Source organism: Salvia hispanica, chromosome 2 (genome assembly GCF_029641045.1).
Source record: "Salvia hispanica isolate PSC_SH4W2 chromosome 2, Shi_PSC_v1, whole genome shotgun sequence".
NCBI lineage: Eukaryota > Viridiplantae > Streptophyta > Magnoliopsida > Lamiales > Lamiaceae > Salvia > Salvia hispanica.
In genome coordinates, this window is record NC_142693.1 from 23205391 (window position 1) to 23229236 (window position 23846).

The 23846-nt window shown below is 40.2% G+C and overlaps 2 protein-coding genes, 1 long non-coding RNA gene and 1 pseudogene across 3 annotated transcripts; 3 read left to right on the forward strand and 1 right to left on the reverse strand.

The window, feature by feature from the left end:
- Positions 1-157: 157 nt before the first annotated feature.
- On the reverse strand, positions 158-5796 carry LOC125189550 (U-box domain-containing protein 52-like). The gene is made up of 9 exons (XM_089064912.1): positions 5610-5796; positions 4558-4676; positions 4299-4417; positions 3645-3871; positions 3070-3130; positions 2732-2969; positions 2535-2639; positions 1436-1861; positions 158-868 (listed from the first exon to the last, which is right to left on the reverse strand). Exons 1-9 carry the CDS (start codon positions 5794-5796, stop codon positions 158-160), a joined length of 2193 nt encoding a protein of 730 aa, XP_088921038.1.
- Positions 5797-6761: 965 nt separating this feature from the next.
- LOC148931831 (WPP domain associated protein) lies at positions 6762-11018 on the forward strand. Its single transcript, XM_089064913.1, has 4 exons — positions 6762-9124; positions 10074-10200; positions 10285-10386; positions 10552-11018. The coding sequence occupies exons 1-4, from the start codon at positions 6762-6764 to the stop codon at positions 10681-10683; spliced, it is 2724 nt and encodes a 907-aa protein (XP_088921039.1). The 3' UTR covers positions 10684-11018.
- A 1501-nt stretch (positions 11019-12519) lies between these two features.
- Positions 12520-13099, forward strand: LOC148931832 (uncharacterized; annotated as a pseudogene).
- Positions 13100-13806: 707 nt separating this feature from the next.
- Positions 13807-18939, forward strand: LOC125212745 (uncharacterized). The gene is made up of 3 exons (XR_007174770.2): positions 13807-13906; positions 14635-14991; positions 18816-18939. It is a non-coding gene; the product is annotated as an uncharacterized LOC125212745 (long non-coding RNA).
- Positions 18940-23846: the final 4907 nt, after the last annotated feature.

Consider the following 23846-nt stretch of genomic DNA (forward strand, 5'->3'; position numbering starts at 1 on the left):
AGTCTTATCATTAATCTTTCTTCTAATTTTTGTGGAGTTTCATATGCATGAACACAATTAACCTATGCAGCATGACATAACATCATTCTCTTTACTATATATAACTGTAGCAGGTATCAAGGTTTAGAACATCTTTTCAAATGCAGCTATGAAAACCTCACACCAAGAAGCGCTCCATCCTCTCATTTGCAAAATCCCTAAGCCGATTAAACTCCGGCAAGACGACCTTCCCAAGGTCCGGCCGGTCCTTCCTCCTCATCTCTGCACACTGCACCGCCAGGCTCGCCAGCACCCCGGCCTCCTCCACCGGCCAGTTCGGCACTGCCGAGTCCAGCATATCCTCGAGCTTCCCATTCTCAATGGCGCGCCCCACCGTGTGCGTCAGCCCCATCGGAGACTTCGCTGTGAGCAGCTGCAGCAGCAGCACCCCAAATGAATACACGTCCGACTTCACCCCAAGCATTCCCGTCTGCTGATATTCCGGGTCGATGTAGCAGAAGGTCCCCGCCGTCGAAGTCATGAGGTACTGCGTGGCGTCGTCGGCCACGGAGGGCGGGACGAGCCTTGCCAGCCCGACGTCGCTGATCTTACTCACATAGTTCTGGTCGAGGAGGATGTTGCCCGGCTTGAGGTCGCGGTGGACGAGAGGCTCCGGCTTCATTTGGTGGAGGAAGTTGAGGCCCGTGGCGATCTCCGCCGCAATGCGGAAGCGGAGCTGCCAGGAGAGGGCTTGCTTGTTGTCCTTGCGGTTGAGGCAGTCCTCGAGGCTACCGTTAGCCATGTACTCGTAGACGAGGCAGCCGTACTCCGGGCAGGCCCCGACAAGTAGGACCATGTTTGGGTGCCTCATGCAGCTCAAGACTTGGAGCTGCATGTGTGTGGAAAGAGAATGGTTATTCTTTAGGGAAGGATTGTTACATATGGCTACATATTACCAAAAATTGGAAGAGTACTAACTTTGTGTCAGGACAAAAAATTGGAAATATAGGAACATTGGTTGTGGGAGGAGCAAGTATATAATTTTTTGGGATATTGGCAAAAAAAATTATAAACTTTGGGCAAATTCAGGTAATTCTTCTTAAAAATCATAAATTTGTTGAAAGTGTGTAATTATCTCAACTTAGCCCAAATAAAATTTTCTTCGGTAGATTGTGATCTTAGGCATCTAGCTTTGAAGTATATGTGACTTAGTCTGAATTATGAATGAAACGATGTTGTCTTGACACCCTAATTATTGAAATCGACGTTGAATTCCGGGATTGAAGAATGACTCGCCCTAGGAGATTGACGTAAATCATAGAGCTTGTGGTTTTTAAGGCCACTTCACGACAAATACCAGAATTCGCCCTAAGTTTACGATTTTGAAGACCAATATCCGTAATCGTTTTTGCAAATAAATTACTTTAAAAGAAACAAACCAAGCTTGTATCCATACCTCTTGCTGGAACTGCGACCTCCCTTGTGCCGCATCCGGGCGCAAGACCTTAACCGCGACGGGCGTGTGGTCAAGGTGACACTTGAACACAGGCCCGTAGCCGCCCTCTCCGACCTTGAGGGACTTGGAGAAGTACTGTGTGGCCTCTTCGATCTCTTCAATGGTGTATCTTCGATAGTTGAGTGAGGCAGTGGTCGATGCCATCTCTTCTTTCTCATCTCCCTCATTTTGAATGGCTTTCATCTCTGCGCTCACTCTCCGCCGTGACTCCATGTCTGCGATCCTTTGAGCCGCTCCCACGTTCTCCATTGACGCTCTGTACCTGGCTCTCTCTTGCTCGGCCCTCAGCCGGGCCGACTCCTCTGCCAGCCGCGCCTCCTCCAGCCTCTTCTCTTCGTCCGCGCGCCACTGGCTAAGCTCGGCAGCCTTGAATTTTAAGAAATTGTTTTGTATAAATGATAAATTTTACAAGGAAATTCGAAATTACTCTTTCGGTGATCGGTTCGGTTTAATTCAGTTCGATTATTTTGGTTATAGCCAAAACGATCGGATTAACCGAATAACTACCATAATTCCGTAAGTGAGTAGAATAATGAAGATGAAAATTGAACCGAGCCAAATAGAAAACATTTTAGTTTAAAAATATATAAGATTTTTTTACCATGTAGTGAGTGTTATTTTTCTTCAATCGAATCAGAATTAAAAATATGTAAAATATATAAATTTAAAACATCTAGCAAAAATAAAATGTACCAAAATCATGAATTCAGTTTGATTCGATTTTATTCAATTTATAATACAATTTTGGCATTTTGATTCTAACCAACCGACTGAATTAAAAGAATAACTACAATATGTGAGCGAATCCTAAAAAATTAAAAACTGAATCGAACCAAACCGAATTTAAAAAGACTTGTGTAGGTCAAATTTGAACTTTATCAAAGATTTGATTTTCGACCACTATAATATTTTTTATTACTATAAAATTAATAAATTTTGGTTCGGTTTGACTCGGTTTAATTAATAAGAAGTCATTTTGGTTCTACACTAAAACCGACCGAATTAACCGAATAACTAATCCTAAATACTCATCACTCACCTTCTGTTGCTTCGTTGTCTGAGCCTGCTTACAAGCCGTGCTATACATCTCCATAGTCCTCTGCAGCTCTTGCTTCAGCCTTCTCATCTCCGCATCAACATCATCCTGCATTACCCCAAACAACAAATTCTCATCAAACCCTAATTCATCTCAAACCCTAATTCATTTCAATGTTGATTAATTTAATTTCCCCTTACTGCATCCACCGAAGATGAAGATAAATCACTGGTGAAGCTGTTTCCCTCGCTCCCCCTCGGCAACGAGGCGAATCTGCTATCCGAGCATGTAGACACTCGCGACGTCCGGCTCGAGACATGGCTGTCGAAGAGCACTCCCGAGAGGCGGTCTGATCCGGTGAAGGAGAAATCCGTCTCGTTTTCTCCCATTTCGGGAAACATTCTACCGTTGAAGCCTCTCCCTCTTGAGAAGGGAGACCTACTAGAGAAGAAAAAGGTGGAGATTTCAATATTTTTTTCTCATTTTGACTTAAAAGAAATAAGGTGAAACATTTCATTTCATGGCTATGGGGTTTTACTTGCTCAACTCACTGTCGTCAACTGCGGCTTTTGGTGGCGGCGTCCTCTCTCCTCCTCCACCTGCTCGGCGGAAAGGGCAAAAGAACACGATGGTGGCGCAGATTAGTCTCGCCGCGTATGTGATATTAACGTATATTTTGAACTATAGCGCGTTTTACAAAATTGGCCCGACCTTCGAGATTTGACCACCAGGTCAATAAATGTCTATCAGATCAAAATTCTGATCCGGTGACATTTGATGAAGGAAATATCTTTTTCCATTTTTAATCTCAAAGGTCGGGGTTTTATAGAATGTACTCGACATAAGTTGATAATGATAATTTTTTAGAGGAAAAAATGTAAAAATGTCCCGACCTTTGAGATTTATAAAAGAAAGAGAAAAATTTTGACAATTTTATTTTTGGTTGAAAATTTCATCAGGTCAATCAATTAATGTCATCAGATCAAATCAGAATTTTGGTCAGGTGACATTTTGGTACAAGGAAATATTGATTTTTTTTTCTTTGCTTTCGAATATCGAAGGTCGGAACCTTTATAAAATGTGTACTAATTTTCTAGAGAAATATGTGAACACTTCCCGTACTTTGTTTCGACCTGTGGGAACCATCACCGGGGAAAGAATCACCACTACAACTTGATTGGTCTTCCATCTTTTGAAGATGGGAGATGACAGGAGAGACGAGAGGCGTTGAACGCGACGCGTTCTTCACGGATGAGATCTTTGCTTTGGATATGACATAAACAGTGCAAAAATCCGGCGCCATTTTTGATACACTACTAGGTACGTCCGTCGTCTTCAATCTTGCAATAGACAAATACCCTTCATATCATTGACTAGATGTAAAACATAGTACTATAAATTTTCAATTTAGAGTCACACAAAAGAAGTGTGTCGTTATATCAGTGACTGAGCCAGAATTTTGACATTATGGTCTATTTGGTTACCTAATTGCAACTATAATAACATAATTCTACTATTAAACCTCACACCACTCTAACATAACAAAATGTACTGATAAAGAGTCAATAATAAGACAACATAAAACATGCATAATTTTTTTCAAAATAAAATATAATTTTTTATCAAAAATAAAAACTCACCTAGTAGCACTAATCAAAATCCCATATTAATACTATTGGACAATAGAGTAAAAAAATTTATAAAACTATAGTATTAATTTATGAGAATTCAAGATCATTTAATTTGGCCAAAGCATAGAAGCTTCACTTGATAAAGCCATGGCGGGATGAGCCAAGAACCAAGCTTTCGACGGCCGCATACGCAGCGTATTCGGCTATGCCTCTTGCTATGTCCGTCTCCTCCAACAGCACATCGAAGCAATTTATCTGTTGGAAATTTTGAATTAGGATAATTCAAGTAAAAGATTGCGAAAATTTACGGTGAATTTCCCTATTTTTCAGAATGAGTTTGTGGTTATGGGGTTCGATTAATATGAGTCCGTCACACAACGGATTCATTAGCTTACATCTTTGCGAGAGCAGAAGCAATGGAAGCTGAGGAATAGCTCTTTGTGTTGTTTCTCAAGTACTTTCCTGCGTGCTTGTGCAACTCCATTTGGTTCATAAATGGCGTAACCTTTCCCAACTGTAAGAAAACTAGGTTGTTTTAGTGCAATAAATATGAAGTTTTTGGATATCCTTAACGTTGATATGTTCTAAAAAATACATCAAATAAATGATGAAAACTTGTTAAGCATATACTCCGTCCCGCTTAAGATGACACGTTTTCCTTTTTAGTTTGTCCCAACTAAGATGACACATTTCCTTTTTTGGTAACTTTCTCTCTCCAATTAATACATTCAACCATTTTTTCTCACTCCTATTAAAATATCATCTTTCTTTATCTCCCTACTTTAATACTTACACTCACCTTTTCTCTCTCCAATTAAACACTTTAACCAATAACTCCTAAAATCCGTGCCAAGCAATGTGTCATCTTAGCCGGGACGGAGGGTGTAGTAAAATATGGACCCCAATTAGTATATTTATGTTCACAACTAGTGCTTATGTTAAGCAGACTAGCCTATTAGAAGAGAGAGTTCGTTTTGTCTATAAACGCTACACCCGTTGCCTTCATAACCAATGTGAGACTTTAAATTCTTTAACAAATTATGGGTTGAATGATGAAGAACCACACTTAGTTGATAAGTCGTTTCTCCTCCAATCAATACATCAAAAGTTCAAATCATTAGTGAGCATCTCTTTAGAAGAGGAAAAACAACTCCTATTTAGGAAATATTAGGCCAAAAAAATAATCATGAGGCAAAGCATTGACATATGTGAAGGTGTCAACTCATAGGCCTGATCTAGCCTGAGCCCACCATACTAATAGGGGAAATCTAGCCCATCCCAACAAATGGCCAAAATTGAGGACTATTTGGGCCGACCCAAAACATTTTGACCTAATAAAGATATGACTCGCCTGGACCAAAATTACAGATTTGGTCATGGCGGGTCATGCTTACTTGCTTAGGCACGTATAAATAGAAGAATGGATATCTGAGTAGTTGCTATGTACCTGTGGCTGACGGCTTGGCAACGACGTGGATGAGAATGATGGTTTGGCCTTTGTTGACGAGATTCTCAGTTGCCCATTTGAGAGCATCTTGACTTCTTTTATCTTTGTCTATGGCTATTGCAACAATCCCATTTTTCCCATTTTTTCTTGGAAGATTGTTATTGTTTTTTCCACTTGAAAGCCACATTTTCCCCAACCCCTTCCTTTTTTATTTGCCTTAATTTGTTTTGCGCAAATCTTGTCTTTAAAGAACGGAAAGATGTTATTTTGGATGAATTAAAGGAGAATTTTCTTGTTTTTGGAAATGAAAAATAGTAGAAAATGATTTCTTGATGCTTTTTGTTTAATTCCTAAATTTGGGAAATTATGTTAGTTGAGAGATATTAGGAACCATTGAAGAGAAAGGCATGCCTGAAATCTCGCATTTTTCTTTATAGAATTATCCAGATAAAATTGAAATAATTAGGTAATCTTGGGATGCTACACATGAATTATCTAGAGACAAATTAACAACATAACTAGGTAATAGAGTTCATAATACTTATTATTAGATATGATTATCCCCTAAATAGAGTTTATAATTTAAACTTCAAACTTTAATTAAAAATGATAGTTAGGATACATTATACATTTATACTCCATCTGTTTGCAATCAATATTAATATTTTCTCATTTTGAGTTGTTCACAAAAATTAGTCATATTCAATCTCTGATAAGTTTCTATTTCTTATAACACTAAGAATAATCCAACTATTTTATTTCTCTTTCGATGTTGTAGTTTACCAATTTCGCATTAAAATCTACGTCGATCACTACTAAGATTATTGACAGTGGACAGAAAGAGTATATTGACATTAGTAATTTAATAGTGGGATGCATAGAGTGAGAGTGTGAGACACATTAAACTTAAACTATACTACAGCATTTTTCCTGAGGTAAAAGACTATGAACATTAGATCAAAACTATACAAACTTTTCGGATCTCTCTTAACTTAGAACTGGTCTACAGATCTGAGTCATGGCTGAAATCCTCAACTCCAAATTATGCTCAAGAGAATTTGGAGATTATTAATCCATTTCTCTTATCTCATTTCCAACATAAGCAAAATATGTGCAACAGCCTCGACCAAAAAAAGCCTTATCGCCTTAATCATGGAAGATCTATTCTTCAGATCAAAGTCAGATTCAATCATGATGAGAATCCTGAGATCTGCAATGGATAGAGCTCAAGAAAAGTTCCAGTTCAAGGAGAGACGCCCAATCGAATTCATACACGAACAAACAACGTTCTATCAACTGGCAGCAATCTTGGTCGAAGGCAGTGTGAAGATCATCGAAGAAGAAGACGGGACTGGGATTCTTGAAAGCAGCTGCAGCATGATGGTCTTAGACTTGATCGATATTAGAGAGCGGTTGGAGGGGCGAATTCGAGAAATGAAACGCCTTATAACGGAGAGAGACAGGGAGTTTTGTGAGAGGTTGGACAATGAGGTGAGGCTGCACGAAGCCCTAGATCTGACAGAGAGAGAGTCGGTTCAACTATACGATAAGATTGGGCCGGTGATAATGAAGATGATGGACTCAGATGATGAGCAGGTTTTGGACATCAAGCAGAAATTGGAGGATGTGAAGATGATCTTGGATAGTGAGATTAGGGCTAGAACGTTGCGTAGTGATAGCCCTAATCTCGGACGGGGATTAGTAGTATTGGGGAATGAGAAAATGATCTTGAATGCTGAGAAAAGGGTTAGAAGGTCGCTTTCTAGCCCTAATTTGAGCTCCAATTTCTTGGATGGTGAGATAAGGGCTAGAAGGTCGCATTCTAACCCTAATCTGAATTCCAAGATGATCTTGAATGACGAGAGAAGGGCTAAGAGGTCATGCGCTTCTAGCCCTAATCCTAGTCCTAGTTTTTTGAATAAGGTAGTATTCAAGGAACTAGGACTAGTAATGTTGGACGAAGAGAACATGATCTCGAATAGTGAGAGTAGGGCTAGAAGATCGTGGGCTTCTAGCCCTAATATCAGTCCTCGTTTCTTGAATAAGAAACGATTCAAGGAGTTGGGACTGATAGTGTTGGATGATGAGAAGACGATCTTGAATACTAAGAGTATGGCTAGAAGATCGCGTGCTCCTAGCCCTAATCCCAACCCTGATTCCCAGGACAAGGAATGTGGATTAGTATCGATGGAAGATGATCAATTTATGAGTTCGGGCATCAATGTTTTGAAACAAACCCTAGATCTCGTGTTCCGGAGAGTGCAACTAGAGGAGAAGGTCCCACTAGAGAAGAAAGTAAGGAAGGGTATAAAGAGGGAGGTGGACTTGATTTTGTTGAAGGGTTTCATGCGTGATCTTCAAACTAAGTTCGATATTGAGGTGAAGAAGAGAGATGGGTTAGTGAAGGGTTCTTGGTTTGATTTCATTGATGAGATGAAGAGTTTGTTTCATGAGCTCAAAATTTTCTTTTCAAGAAATGATGCCTCAAATGTTCAGCCATGTTTCCCAAGACCACTCCGTACTACTAGTGTACCTAATCTAGACGTTGAATTCACACAAATGCTGTGTGAAAACAATTGTGATGAAGTTGGTGGAAGTCACCACGTTTGGGAGATCATCAAGAGCCACGAGTCAATCATACAGAGGCAGTGCGCGCAGAGGACAAGAGACGCACTCCAGAGAGAGGGTGTGTCGTCTTGGATCAAGAGGAACGAGGACATCAATGCAATGGAAAGACTAATACATGATGCCATTGCAAGGATTGAAAATTTCATTCAAAGGAAAAGCAGGGCTCAGGAGAGAAGGGGGAGGATTCCAAAGCAGTTGAAAATGAGTCATTCCGGCTCAACCCGGACTTCTGAAACCTCTCAAGAGGACTTCCGTTGCAGTCCTACACAGGACTGCACGGAATGCCTCTTGAGGGAAGAAGTCTACAAGACTTACTTAACAGAAATGACCAAATCATGGTGTTCCTCATTGGAATTAAACCATATTGATATCGAAGCACATACGCTTCAATCTAGGCGGGCGCCTGGCACGCTCCGCTCTGCCACTCCCAGGGGTGGAGGCAGAGAATCGAGCTTGATTCAGAAGCTCGACTCTCTACTAAAGTCACTGGAACTAGAGGAGACTCTGATGCTAACGGCGAGCTCTTTGGTCAAAGAGCACACTGTCAGCAACAGTCTCGTGACAGCAATCGAGTGGCTCATAACAGACGACGAGAGCACGTTCGGCACTGTGAGCGAGAAGCTGGAGAGGGCTCTGCAGCAGCACTATTCGACCAAGGAGCTGTTAGTGGAGCTCCGAGAGAGTCTAGAAGTTTCTGGTGACGAAAACTCGGAATTCAACAACATACTTCGTCCCCAAGACGAAAGCACGAGTCCGGGTCTCTATTCACAAGGCGTTGGTGAGACAGATTGGTCGGAGAGTTTGTTGGAGACGGTCAAGAGATTTCAATATATGGTTGACGATTTTGAAGTCGAGTTGTATGAGAATATCGACGGAAAATGCTTGAGGTATGTAATTTATTCATTTATTGCATTTTTGGCTTAAAATTGTCTGCATCTGGATGTACGGTGCCTCCGTCCTAATTAGGACGAACGCACCAGAATGTGCCTCAAAAGAACAAATAAATATACATAAATTGTACATAAATTGTACTATGTACAATATCCTTAAAATTTTACTCACTCCGTCCCAGATAATTCGACCGAGTATTCCATTTCGGGCCGTCCCACATAATTTGTCCCACTTCACTTTTAACATTTTTGGTAGTGGACCCTATATTCCACTAACTCATTCCTACTCACATTTTATTATAAAACTAATACTTTAAAAGTAGGACCACATCACACCAACTTTTTCAACTCACTTTCCATTAGATTTCTTAAAACCCGTGCCGGGTCAAAGTGTCCCGAATTATATAGGACGGAGGGAGTATATTTAATTGAATGAGGTAGTGATAAAATGCAAACTTATATATTGTACAAACTCAAAACTCCTCAACACAGCTTCAACAAAATTTCAATACAATATCAACACAGCATAAAATTTCAAGATTTTAATGTCAACACAATATCAACATAGCATCATTCATTGACTACTGTTGAAACTCTGTTGACATTTTCTTGTTGATGCTTTTTTGTGATCTGTTGACATTTTTCAATGGTCCACATCATAGTTTTGAGTTTGTACAATATATAGAATTTTTATTTAATCACATCCCTAATTGAATATAATTAAAAATTAATTTTGTTATTTAATGTATTATATGTAGCAATAAGTAAGAAGTGATATAGAAAATGGTAAAAAAGTTCAATTATGTACATTTATCACTGTTCCTCCTTTAAATTTTGTCCCACTTTGGCTTTGGTATGAGCTTTAAGAAATTTGAAGGAGATTTTGTAGAAATTATTGGAACAAATATAGTAGTAAAAGTAAATGATTTATGGTATTTATATTTAGGTTGGAAGCATTGAAGCATCAAGTTGATGCACTAAATCAACCAGTGGCTTGGATTAAGACCAGAAAATTGTTGTACGAGAAGGCTTTTATTTCGAGATGTCGGAGCCTTAAATTAGCTGAAACTGAGGTATCTAAGATTTTAGAAAAAAATCACACAAACACACATTGTATTGAGATTTAATAAAGCATTGAATATGTGCATTGTTTGTAGGTTGATTTACTTGGAGATCAGGTGGAAACCCTACTTTCTCTCCTCGAGAAAATATATCGGGTGTTAAGCCGGAACGCTAGGGTTTTATCGAGCTATTTTGAGGTAATTAAGCTACATTAAGCTTGTGGCAGATTCAGAAAAAAAATGTTAGGAGCTTTGCTAATACGTATTTATTTAGTTTAGTTTGTTAAATAAGTTCAGCTCGATTGGATCTGCAACATTTTGCATTTAATTTTGATCGACTGAGCCAGATCTGTGACGATGCAGGTTAATGATATATTGAAGTTGATCAAGACAGAGTTGAACGGTGGAAGATCTTCGAAACCAAAATCTCAGATTGCTGATATTTCAAGCTTTTCATCGAACAGTTTTCGAGCCTCAACAATTAAGCAACATTAAATATTTATTATCGATCTTTTTCCCCAAACTTTAATCTAACAATCTGCAGATGGAAATAGATAACTAGCTTCCAAATTTTCAATCTCATCTTCTTGACCAGCATAATGGTGGTTTTCAGTTTTTCACTACATCACTGCTTCTTTTTCAATTGCATAGTAATATTCGATGAAATGCTTACGAGAGATAGTCTGATACGATCCTCCTCTACATATTATTAGGGAGTATCTATAGGATATTATTCTATTTAGTTAATTGTGATTCACCATATCTTTTCCATATTAGTTTAGATACTATTAGATTTGATTTACTCTATTTCTGTAGGATATCTTTGTATCCCCACATATTATAAATATGTGGAGTATTTGCATATGATAGACAATCAATGAATATATTATTTTCTCTACACCTATCGGGTGCAACAAGAATCCTTTTTGTTCTCTTTTTGTTGTTGAACGGAACACGTCCGTGAATCAGCAAAACTGTGATCATCCCTGCGAGTTTGTCGAGGGTCTGATCATCATCATACCACGAGAAGATAGATAACCGATTGGTTGGGGAGAACGTCTCCAACAACTGGTGCTTTCATCCCGTACTCTTCCTCCATCTTCGTTCTTCCATACCCCCAAATTATTCACCAATATAAAAATAAAAAATAAAAAAATTCAGGCGGCCAAATCGTCCATCTTCTTCATTCATATTACCCAAATTATACACCAATATCAAAAAAATTCAGCCGCCGAATCGTCCATCTTCTTCATTCATATTACCCAAATAAATCACCAATATCAAACAAAAAAAAAAAAATCAGTCATAGCACCTGCCCCGAGCTTCCCCGCCGCCGTTCAAAGTCATCATGTCACGAAACTACACCGGATTTGGGCGTTATGAACATCTGTTCGATCAATTTGATGCCGCTATCTCCAGGTTGGAATCACGTTGGACAAAATCGAACAACGTGTGACAAATTTGCATACGTCAAAAGCAACATATACACAACAGCCCTATGTGTGCTCCGATTCCCGCAGAAAGCTTCGCACTCGTCCGCTGCCGGAGCCACAGCCGGCTCAAGATCTGCGGTACTATTCGCTGCCTTGCTGGGACCCTTCGGGCTATCGGCAACAGTTCGGTCGGGCCGCATATGAGCCGCTACCTGCTCGCCGGATGTCGCACGTGCGCTCAAATTCCAACCGGTATTCCACCCGACAGAATGCCTATCGGCCGCCGCGCAATGCCTTCCCCTCTAGGGATCAGTTTGTGGAGCAGGAACGGCCACTCCGACAGCCGCATTACGCACGCCAAAGCCCGAACTCGGGTTGGTTTTCTCCAGAATCGCATCAGCAGCAATTTCTGGATACGAAAAGGCAGACTTGCTGGGATCCACCCTCCCAAACGTCCGGTCGCCGTATTGAAGATATTCGCACTTCCCCGCTGCCAGAACCTCCGCCACAGCCGACTCCACCAGACCTGCTGTGCCAGCAGCCCCAAAACCAGAACCAGCGACCCACGTTCCCAAGCTCCCGTACCACCACACGACCACAGCTCGTGCTCGACCAGAAGCCACCGCTGCAGTCAGATCGTCTGCTAACACAGCCAAGTACAACATCGACTATTGAGCTTCTGCCCTACGCCGCATTGAGCCCTTGTCAGCCCTTGCTATCGTCGTCCGTGAAAGCTCCATTATGCGCCTCTCCTCATCAACTGCAAGCCGGTGTCTCAAGCTCAAGGAAAAATGAGTGGGAAATTGATTCGCATAATTGTGAAGAGAAGAGGGAGGAGAAGTTGATCGTACTTACTAGTTTGGGGAATCAAATAGAGAAAGATAAAGAGAATGACTATATGGCCAAAAGAGAAGAAGAGGTCAATAACACTTTTTTGCCGCTGCTCGAGAAAGAGAATACAGTTGAAGCCCTTCGATCTAGTTTAACGACGAAAGAAAACGATTTCATTGTGCTGACTAAGAAGCTGAGTAAGGCTGGATTTGATATGAAAAAGCAGGACAGTCAAGTGGAACTGGACGAGAAGCGAAGGTTGTTCGAGGATGTGCTTAAGTTACAAGCGGAAGATTTGGGTAAGACAAGAGATGCTCACACTGGTTCGCAGGGACTTGCTTGTGCCTATGCGGATTTGAATGTTAGTGATGTTCCAATTATGAATTCTCGATTACCATCGCTCAACGCTGATGCAAGGTTGATTCCTCCGCGAAATAACAAGTCGTGTTTGCACATTCGGGGATGTGTGGCGGAGCTTTCCATTTTAGCATTGAATTTGGACGACCACATCTGTCCGCCTTTATTGATTTTTTACGGAGGTGATGAAAGGAGACGCTCAGCTGTTCGGTGTGTGTTTGATCCAGGAGGAGATGCCTCGCCAAAGTCTGCTTTCAACTCTCTTAGTTTCTTCGTGGTTCCCACCTTGAGGACAAGGTGGATTTCAACCATGGGAGAGTTGATACGATCATCCTCTACATATTATTAGGGAGTATCTATAGGATATTATTCTATTTAGTTAATTGTGATTCACCATATCTTTTCCATATTAGTTTAGATACTATTAGATTTGATTTACTCTATTTCTGTAGGATATCTTTGTATCCCCACATATTATAAATATGTGGAGTATTTGCATATGATAGACAATCAATGAATATATTATTTTCTCTACACCTATCGTGTGCAACAAGAATCCTTTTTGTTCTCTTTTTGTTGTTGAACGGAACACGTCCGTGAATCAGCAAAACTGTGATCATCCCTGCGAGTTTGTCGAGGGTCTGGTCATCATCATACCACGAGAAGATAGATAACCGATTGGTTGGGGAGAACGTCTCCAACATAGTCTCAATACTTTTTAACAAAAATTGAATATCCTATAAGGCTATGTTCGGTACTAGGGAATTAGAGTTGTGGAATTGGAATTGAGCCTTCAATTCCAATTTCACTGTTCGGCAATACAAAAATACATAGATTTGGAATTGAATTCCAATTTCATCAATTCCAATTCCGCAATTCTAATTCTCTAGAAAATCGGGTCAAAATTAAAAAAAAAAACACGGATCCTCTACCGGGTCAAATCTCTAACCAGGTCATATAAAAAAGGGGAAAAAAAGCCCTAATCTCTTTTTCTCCCCCTCTCTCTTCCAAGCCGCTCTCTCCCTCTCTCTACGCGAAACATTACTCCAATCGTTGTGCCCTAGCTGCTTCTCGATTATCAATTGATCGATAATCAGGTACTCGAATTTTGTTACCATGAATTTCGTGTTTGATGCAAAGCCAAAGTGAAGTTTCTTACAATGTGGTTTTCGAAAATTTTGTGTTCAATCTTTTGAATTTAACTTGGTTCTTTCACATATTTGTAGTTAATTTGTGTTTTGTATTCAGTTTTTTAGACGAGGGGGCCTTACATATCTCAGCAAAAGGAACGGAAAATGAATGAGTGTAGGTGCATGCTTAATTCCCCTATTATAGGCGTGTAGGATGGGGGCAGACCCTTATTATATGTTTCATTCAAATAAATTTGTTTAGAATTAGAAATGGACACATAAAAATATTTTAGAGGAGCTAAATTTGATGGTAATTTCTTACTAGGAAGGTGCTAAAATGCATAATATAGTAGAAGCTGCTCCATTTAGCTCAGGATTGAGTGAGTGAAGTTAGACTTTATTCATTGATTAGTTTAGAAGTCTTGGTGCTGATGGAACTGTGGATTCGATTATGTCGAACTTAATAACAGTTTTGCAACAACAGAGTTCATGGATATAGCTATTAGCTAAGTGGAAAAGGGATCAATGTCATAATGCTATGGTAAAGGGACAGAAACTGTGCTTTACTTAGCCTGCTCCCATGTTAACTCTACTTCTTCCTCTTACTACATGTATGTTTAGACCCCTGTGGAGTGTGTCCCAACCGGTTACTTGTAGCCATTTTTGAATATTTATTGCTTTCTTATTTGTTGTAGATGGCCTCTAATTCACAAGCAGAGAAAGAAAAATCTAAATATTTTAGTTGGACTCCCGAGATGGATAAGGTTCTCGGAGCGTGCTTCATAGAACAGATGAATCAAGGATATAAACTCGATTGAAAATTTGCGTTGAAGTCTACATCATGGACAACTGCCATAAATGCACTTATGGTGAATCTAAACATTAAGGTGGATAAAAACAATATTAAAGCTCGTTTGAAGACTTGGGAGAAGCACTATGAGATCTTACATCCAGTGCTAATATCATGCAATTCTGGTACTCCAATCACATGGGATTACACAATGGGTAGAATCGTGGTTCACGATGAAAACGTGTGGAATGAACGATTGAAGGTAATTTTATATATAATATTGTCTTTATTATCTGGAAAATGATGGTATTCATTAGCTGTTGTTTCATTATTTTGGGTACAGTAACATTTAATAAGATTCTAATGAAGTTTGGATTGATATATATAAAATACAGAGTAGTTTTTTATCATTTAAATAGGAAGTGAGCATATGTTAAGAAGGTTCTTAACTTAACGTCAAATTCCACCACCTCACAAGAAACACAACCGTGGAGATCGAGCGCCCAAGAGGTTTGGGTCGGCGATCGCTTCCGGGGAAAGGGTGCTGAGCGCGAGAGAGAATCTCGTCGGCAGCGTTGAAGGGAGTTTCTTGTTGCTCAATTAATGTGGGCTAAATAAAATGATTTCCTCGATAGATCAGTGATAACAGCGTGGCCCTATTTATACTAAAACCCTAGGGTTGGTTCGACTTAACCTATACGTTCGGGAAAGAACCAACAAAGAAAATCCAAACGGGGCTTATAATCCGCCCGACTCAATTACAATAAAAATAATTAAAAAAGTACTAAATTTGACAATAAAACTCAGAAAATACTATCCATCACTCCGCCGCTACTTATTGACGTAATTGGCAAATTTCTTAGGTGCCTTGATCTGATCTCTTGGCCTCAACGTCCTAGCAGCCTCCTTACTCTTCTTCGTCTTCTTCAGCTGCTGTTGTGGAGTCACTTCCAGCCCAGCAGTTATTTTCTCCTCTGCCTCTTCCGAATCCTTCTCGCTGTTGTTACTAGGATCACTCTTATCAACTCCCCCCCGGATAACATCATCCTTGACCTCAAGGTGGAGAGTAGGAAACCGGCGTCGGATGACATCAAGCGGCTCCCACGAAGGAGAATCCGAACCGTCCGACCACTTCACGAGCACATGCTCTACTGCCTTGCCGTCATGCCACATTATCTGCGAGTCAGTGAAAGCCATGGGATACACCACCGGCCGACCTCCCACAAAGTCCGCCGGCAACGGTACGTGCGCCACTGAATCCTCCCCTGCCACAAACTCACGAAGGAGACTGACGTGGAAGACGTCGTGGATTCTGCTCCCCTCCGGCAGGGGCAATCGATAAGCTACAGGTCCCACCCGTTGTACCACTTCAAACGGCCTGTAATAGCGCCTCGCCAGCTTTGCCGAAAGTGGCTTGGCCACCGAGTGTTGGCGATACGGCTGAAGTTTCAGCCACACCATGTCCCCTTCCTCAAATTCTACATGGCGTCTATGTTTGTTGGCCGTGTCTCGCATACGTTGCTGTGCGCGCTCGAGATTACCGCGCAGCTCACAGAGAAGCATCCCCCTCTGACGGATTAAATCAGCCACATTCGGCGGGGTGGAAGCTGAGGGGGGCGATGCCACTAATAATGGGGGCTCTCGCCCATAAAGTGCCCGGAAGGGGGATGTGCCCAGCGCCGCGTGATGGAAACAATTGAAGGCCAACTCTGCCCATGGCAGCAGATTACACCACTTGGAAGGACGATCGGCAGCAAACGCCCTTAGGTACTGCTCTAGTCCCCGATTACGGACCTCCGTCTGGCCATCGGATTGTGGATGATAAGCAGTTGAGAAGTGGAGCTTTGTGCCACTCAATCGGAGCATTTCCTCCCATGTAGCATTCAAGAAAACCGAATCTCGGTCCAAAACCAATGTCTTAGGGAAGCCATGATGTCTGACCACCGTGTTGATAAACAAATGTGCGACCCGCAAGGCATCAAATCTGGTGGGTAGCGGGGCAAAATATGCATACTTTGAAAGGCGGTCCACCACCACCATGATAGTAGTATACCCACGAGACGGAGGAAGCCCCGTGATGAAATCCATGGAGACGTCCTCCCAGACCTGCGATGGGATCGATAGAGGTTGTAGGAGACCTGCCGGTCTTTGGGTCGAGTATTTTGTGGACTGGCATATTGCACATGATTCAACAAATAGCTTCACTTCTTTACGCATCTTCGGCCAATAAAACCCTGCAGATAACAAGCGGAAGGTCCGCTCGTGCCCCGGATGGCCCGCAATTGGCGTACAATGATGTTCCTCCAAGAGGGCCTTCTTGCACTTGGAATTAGGACTGAGGAGGACTCGGCGCTTGAAATAAACAAGGCCATCAGTGAAGGAGAGGTGCGGCGGCGCTGAGCCTTCCGCGATCTGCTTGACCAGCACTCGAAGGTCCAGTAGAGTGGCAGTCTCCTCTCGAATTAAGTCCAACACTTTGGGAACCGGCTGAGCAATTGCCGCAAACAACCTTGCCTCCTCCGTTGGCACTGGCTGGCTCTTGGGCTAGCGACTCATCACCTGACTGCGCTCCCTGTTCGCCGGTGGAAGGCAGGTCGCTGCCGTCGTCCTTTCTGGATAAGGCATCAGCAGCCTTGTTCGTGCTTCCCTTTTTGTATTCAATCGTAAATCTATACCCCATTAATTTCCTCACATAGAATTGTTGATCCGGGGTTTGGATAACCTGCTGCAGCAAATCCTTTAGACTTTTCTGATCACAACGAATAATGAATTCTCGACCGAGGAGGTACTGTCGCCATTTATGCACTGCTTCGACGATTGCATATAATTCTTTGTGATACGTCGATGCTACCCGTCGGCGTGGCCCCAACTTATTGCTAAAATAGGCAATAGGGTGTCTGTCCTGAATCAATACTGCCCCAATACCAATATCCGATGCATCCGTTTCAATACAAAACTGCTAGTCAAAATTGGGCAAGCTCAATACTGGGGCCGAAGTCATAGCCGCCTTGAGGGCCTCGAACGCCGCCTCCGCCGCGGGGGACCATCCGAAAGCCTCCTTCTTTAACAAATCCGTGAGCGGTGCTGCAATCATGGCGTAGTTAGCCACGAAGCGTCTATAATAGCCCGTCAGCCCTAAAATCCCCGTAACTGTTTGACCGACTTTGGGAGCGACCATGAGGTCATCGCGTCGATCTTGGTAGGATCAGCTTTCAAAACCCCGTCCGAAACTAAGTGACCCAAATATTCCACGGTAGTACTGCAGAATGAGCATTTAGAGAGTTTAATGAAGAACTGGTGGGATTGCAGCAACGCCAATACTTCCTCCAAGTGTGAACAATGTTCCTCCAAGGTTGGGCTGTAAACGAGGATATCATCGAAAAAGACAATAACACATTTGCGAAAGAGGCTGGAAAATCCCATTCATGGCAGCTTGAAAGGTGGACGGAGCATTCGTGAGTTCGAAAGGCATGACCAAGAACTCAAAATGACCATCGTGAGTCCTGAAAGCCATCTTGAAAACGTCTGCCTCGTGCATGCGGATTTGATGGTATCCCGATCGCAAATCCAATTTGGTGAAAAACTTCGCCCGACCCAGCTCGTCAAATAGTTCATCTGCCGTCGGGATAGGGAAATGGTCAGGCACCGTAGCCAAGTTCAAGGCTCTATAATCGACGCAAAACCTAAAGGTCCTGTCCTTCCGTATGAGTAAAACTGGAGAAGAGAATGGGCTTTGGCTTCGTTGGATTATGCCTTGATCTAGCATGTTGCGGACCTGGCGTTCAATCTCAACGTCCTAGCAGCCTCCTTACTCTTCTTCGTCTTCTTCGTCTTCTTCGGCAGCTGTTGTGGAGTCATTTCCAGCCCAGCAGTTATTGTCTCCTCCGCCTCTTCCGAATCCTTCTCGCTGTTGTTACTAGGAGCACTCTTATCAGCATATTCATGGAAAAAGATATGAACCTGACAGTGAGCATATTCAGATTCTAAAGAACTATTTTTGAAGTTGTTCCAACTTGTTTAGTTGTCTTAAACAATTACTTTCAATTATCTATTATCATGATAAGTATGATTGTTATTGTTTTGTAGGCAAAAGTAAAACTTGCACCATATAGGAGAAGAATTGTGATCGAGAATTGGGATGATATTTGTACTCTTTTCTCCCAAGAGCGTGCTGATGGACAAGGTTCAAGAACAAACTGATGAGATTGAGGTCGATTCTCCTACCATGGGAGATTCACTTGACAAATGCGATGAACAAGTTGATATTTCCGTGAGAGAATTGTTGGCCCGACAAAAACGAAAGGGGGCTACATCTTCCTCAAGTTCTCTTGGATCGAAGAAGGACTACGATCATTTCAGATTGTATGAAGCAAATGACTGCCGACTTTAGTGACTATATGATAAGAGAAAAGAAAAGGAACGAGTTTCTTCTTGGTGAGAAAAAAAAGGGTTAATCCCCAAGTAATTTTAGGAGAGTTGGAGAATATTGGTTTGGAGATAATATGCAGAAAATCAAGGCTGTGGATTTGATGATGCACGATCACATATTGTTTGATACATTTGTGGGAATGCCAGTGGAGTTGAAGGATATGTTGCTCAAAATACACCTTGATAAGAGAAGTTGACATTATTTTTAGTATGCAATTGTTAGATTGTCTATGAGTTTGAACTTTGTTTAGACTTAGATTTATCATATTAGGTTTATTAAACTTTGTTTTTGGATGATTATAACTTTGAATGTATGGTAAAGACCTTCGTACTTTTCTACTCATGTTCTTTACATGAAATACTATTTTTTAAAAAATTATCTCATTAGTAGAAATATAATTGACATTATCATAATTTGTATACATAACTATATTTATAATACTCCATCTTAGCTTTGTCGGCAGCTAATACTGTGCAGGGCTGGGCCTATGCATTCAATTGTAATAAATTTAGGTAGATTTGTGACGATGCAGGTTTTATGGATATAAGAAGCCCACGTAGTACCACAAAAGCCCACAAAATTTAGGGAGTGGATCTCGGGAATGGATCCCCTGCTGTGTTAAAATCACAGCAGCCCGGAACTAAACGCAGCCAATTCCTCTCAAAACACAACTTCCCTTCTATTTAAATGCATGAATAATGATTAAATTATTATACTACTCCTTTTATTACTAAAAAATCCTAATATAAAGTAAAATAATGATACACCATTAATTTGGGTGCCGTCTTGTGACCCGCACAGTAGCACTTTTTTCAAATTAAAAAACACGAATAGTTATATTATTATTATATTCAACACATATTATATTAAGAAAAATACATAACACTATTAATTTCGGTGATGGCTGTGAGCTGCTGCAGTGATAAATAAAAGGGGAGTTTAGTAGTATAATAATTTAATCATTATCCATGCATTTAAATAGAAGGGAAGTTGCGTTCTGAGAGGAATTGGCTGCGTTTAGTTCTACAACAGCCCCTGCTGTAACACAGTAGGGGATTCATTCCCGTGGATCTCATGCTGAGGTGGGAACACAGCAGGGGCTGTGATAATAAATGGCGACGTATTGAGACAATTATTGCATTCCTTTGCGTTTTTCAATTAAGTTTACAAATATTACTTGCTGCGGTAGAATTAGTATTTATGTGATCAATTATCAGTATTGATATCAAGTTGTATCAACATGTTAGTATTTTTCGAATATTAATATTTAGTTATTAAACTTTTATCATTTTAAATTATAAATTAGTGTAATATTAATAGATTATAATTTAAATCATAATTAAAGCTTATTGGTTTAGGGAGTTATTTTTTTTTTTGGTAAAGAAAGCTGGGCACAACCCATAAATGGTTTAGGAGTTATTAATTTCAATTCTAATTTTGTTTTTGACTAAAAATTAAAATTTAACACTCATTTATATTTAAATTTAGAGATAATTGTATTAAAAAGAACACTATACAGTAGTACTAGTAGTATTTATTATTGTGAAACACTATAATTTGAGATTTGATTATAAAATTACTATATAGTAGTGCTCCAGTAGTTTCTTCTTTCTTGTACAGGTAGTAGTTAATCATAATTTTATTCATTATACATCGATATTTTCTTAAAAAATCAAGGAAAATTCATTAAAATTTTAAATTCATATTTTCTCATAATTGCACGACTCTTCTCAATAAACTTAAAAACTTTTATTAGTGATATAGCTGATGAACTCTGAGTTTTCAAATAGCCAAGGTTTTATAAGTACCACAAGATATAAGGTTTCAAGAATATCAGGTGGTTGAAATTCAGCAAACTGTCTACAATATTCCTTGAAATAAGGTACTAAATGAAGTGAAGTACAAACTAGTTATGAACTGTGTAGGGTCTCGGTGGTGCACACCCGAACTCCACATTAGTATAATATTGTCCGCTTTGAACAAAACCCTCACGGTTTTGCTCTTGGGATACTCCCCAAAAGGCCTCATACTAATGTAGTTGGGGTAGCCCATTTATTGCTGGGGATTGAAGCCCCTTGCATAGCGAAGACATGCATTCACAAATAAATCATACATATGGATCTATTTGACAGATTATGGGATCAATTTATCACATGTTAAACAATCAATTGCATGCTAGAACACACATAAATCATGCTTTAAGGAATTAAACCCTAATTCATGATATTCTACGGATTAGGGTTACCGATCTGATTCTCCAAAGAATCGACGATTGCTTGCGCCTTCTCCACGTGATGTTCTTCGTACTCAACCACGAATCTTGTAATCTGTATCCCAAACTCAGAATCTGACCTTTGGGTGGGCAAAGCTTGTCAGAATCAAAAGGACTTGACTAGAAAGAAGACTGAACTTCAGTTCCGTGAAACTGAAAATTTCGTCCACCCCCTGGAAGAGGGGGGTACGAATTTTTAATGATTTAAAATCAATTAATTAGTCTTCTATTTAGTCTCATTTTAATAGAGTTATGTTGGGCCAGATTAGGGATCCATGGAGGTTAGACTTGGGCCAAACCTGTTGGTCTTTTACTAATTAAATTGAGTCCCAATTTAATACAAGCCCAAACAGAATATTATTATCATCCACTATAATATAATAATATTGACTGCCCGTCCAATCCCAAATTACGAGTAATCCGGGCTTTACCTCTTTAATTTATTATTTCCCGTGTTTAAGATATAAATATCCATTAATTAATTTAAGTCTGCTATTTGACTTTAATTAATTAATATTTTTTTCCAAGAGTTGTCTAGTTCAAAATCTTTATTTATTATTCTGGAATAAATTCCAACCGGCCGGGTTTCTGAATAATAAAACCTTTTTCGAACACCTCTTGAGGATATTATCAAACTGGATTCACCCAGCACACGATTCATTGCAATAACAATACTAGCACCTCTAGACATTGATCACCACTACCCAAGATATCAGGATTCTTGGATTGCGAAAAATCCGCACCATTTGATAAATCAAAGTAGTGCATAATCAATATCGTATGGTCAATGTTATATCAACAATGATTAAGAAATAACAATCACCGAGACCCCGTCTTTCAGTAAATAGCAAGAAAGACTTATCTCAACAGTTAGATCCTTCAGTGCTATACCACACCAGTGTCGTTTATTTCCTAAGGTAAGGAAATATGCGGACTGACACTGCAACCTTTCACGATAGGTAGCCAAAGCCTATCTAGGTTGTGAAATTCTATTTCTCTTTTACAAAGAACCGACTGCGTCACCTTCTGTGAACGTCGTTCACGACCAGTCTACTATGTAGAAGAATTAGACTTATTTGCTTCTTATACATTTAAATGTTTGAGAAACATCTTATAAATGCACAAGCAAACATCAATGCGATAAAATTACTACTTCTCGCCTTGGGTTAAAAGTGGATTGTAGAATTTATTGTATCCAAGCAGTTCTATCCGTGCAACATGCTCGAAATATGCTTTTTAGTATACCAATCCTAACAATCTCCCACTTATACTCAAAATCATGCTTTCGAGTATACCCACTGCCAAAACTCTCCCACTTATACTCTAAGCAGGTCTCGGACCATGATATATCGAACTACCATACTTTTCACCTCATGTGTAAAACATGTTGCCATATAGGCATTTTGTGAATAATTCTGCCAGGTTGTTCTCTGATGATATCTTAGTAACCATAATGTCACGCTGCGCACTTTTTCCTTAATTAATTTCATACTTCCTCTCTATGTGATTGCTTAGCTTTATCAGATCGTGTTTCCCTCGAGTTAGACACATGTCTAGAGTAACCATAATAAAATATAATACTCATAGGCATACTCGGAATCACGGTCAAAGCTATTATGTTGAATCGTGCACGAGGTGAGTCTCGTTTGATAATGTCCTCAAGAGGAGCTTGAACAAGGTTTTATTATTCGGAAAACTGGCCAGTTGGAGTTTTATTACTCTATGAATAATAAATAAATGTTTCTTGCTAAGTCCACTCTTGGAATTAATAAGATATTAATTAATTAAGTCCATAGCAGACATTAATTAATTAATGGACATTTATATCTTAAGCGCGGGAAATAAATAATAAAAGTGGAAACCCGGATTACTTGTAATTTTGGATTTGGATGGGGAGAGTTCAATATTACTTCTGTAGTGGCTGCTCGTAATATTCCAATATAAGCTTGTATTAAATTGTGGGTTCAATTTAATTAGTAAAAAGCTAATTGGGCGAGCCCATATCCAAAACCTTCCATAGATCCCTGTCTGGGCCTATAAGGAACTTAATATAAATAGGAGAATAAAGGAGACAGAATTATCACAATTTTTATTCTCAATTTTTTTTGAAAATTTCGAACTCTCCAGCCGTGGAAGATTTTGAATTCTTCACCTATTCCCAAAAGGATTTCTTCTGTCTTCGTTATTCGAGTCCTAGTATTTTGATGAGATCAGCCCATCCTGATATCGAGATACAGTTCGGGAACCAGAGAGAAGATCCGTGGTCTAGTATCGAAGATCAGCACGTGGAGAAGGCGCGAGCAATCGTCGATTCTTTGGAGAATCAAATCGGTAACTCTAAACCGTAGAATTCATGTTTTAGGATTTACTTTTCATGAGCATGAATTATTTGCGTTCTAGCATGCAATTATCTGTT

Bases quoted from the DNA above. Each gene is read 5' to 3' on its own strand.
- LOC125189550 (XM_089064912.1), bottom strand. From the start codon at position 5,796: ATGTGGCTTTCAAGTGGAAAAAACAATAACAATCTTCCAAGAAAAAAT. The intron at 4,677-5,609 runs GTACATAGCAAC...GTTTTCTTACAG, and splicing joins TGCCAAGCCGTCAGCCACAG to TTGGGAAAGGTTACGCCATT. The intron at 2,640-2,731 runs GTAAGGGGAAAT...GGGGTAATGCAG, and splicing joins CTTCATCTTCGGTGGATGCA to GATGATGTTGATGCGGAGAT.
- LOC148931831 (XM_089064913.1), top strand. From the start codon at position 6,762: ATGGAAGATCTATTCTTCAGATCAAAGTCAGATTCAATCATGATGAGA. The intron at 10,201-10,284 runs GTATCTAAGATT...CATTGTTTGTAG, and splicing joins TTAAATTAGCTGAAACTGAG to GTTGATTTACTTGGAGATCA. The intron at 10,387-10,551 runs GTAATTAAGCTA...GTGACGATGCAG, and splicing joins TTTTATCGAGCTATTTTGAG to GTTAATGATATATTGAAGTT.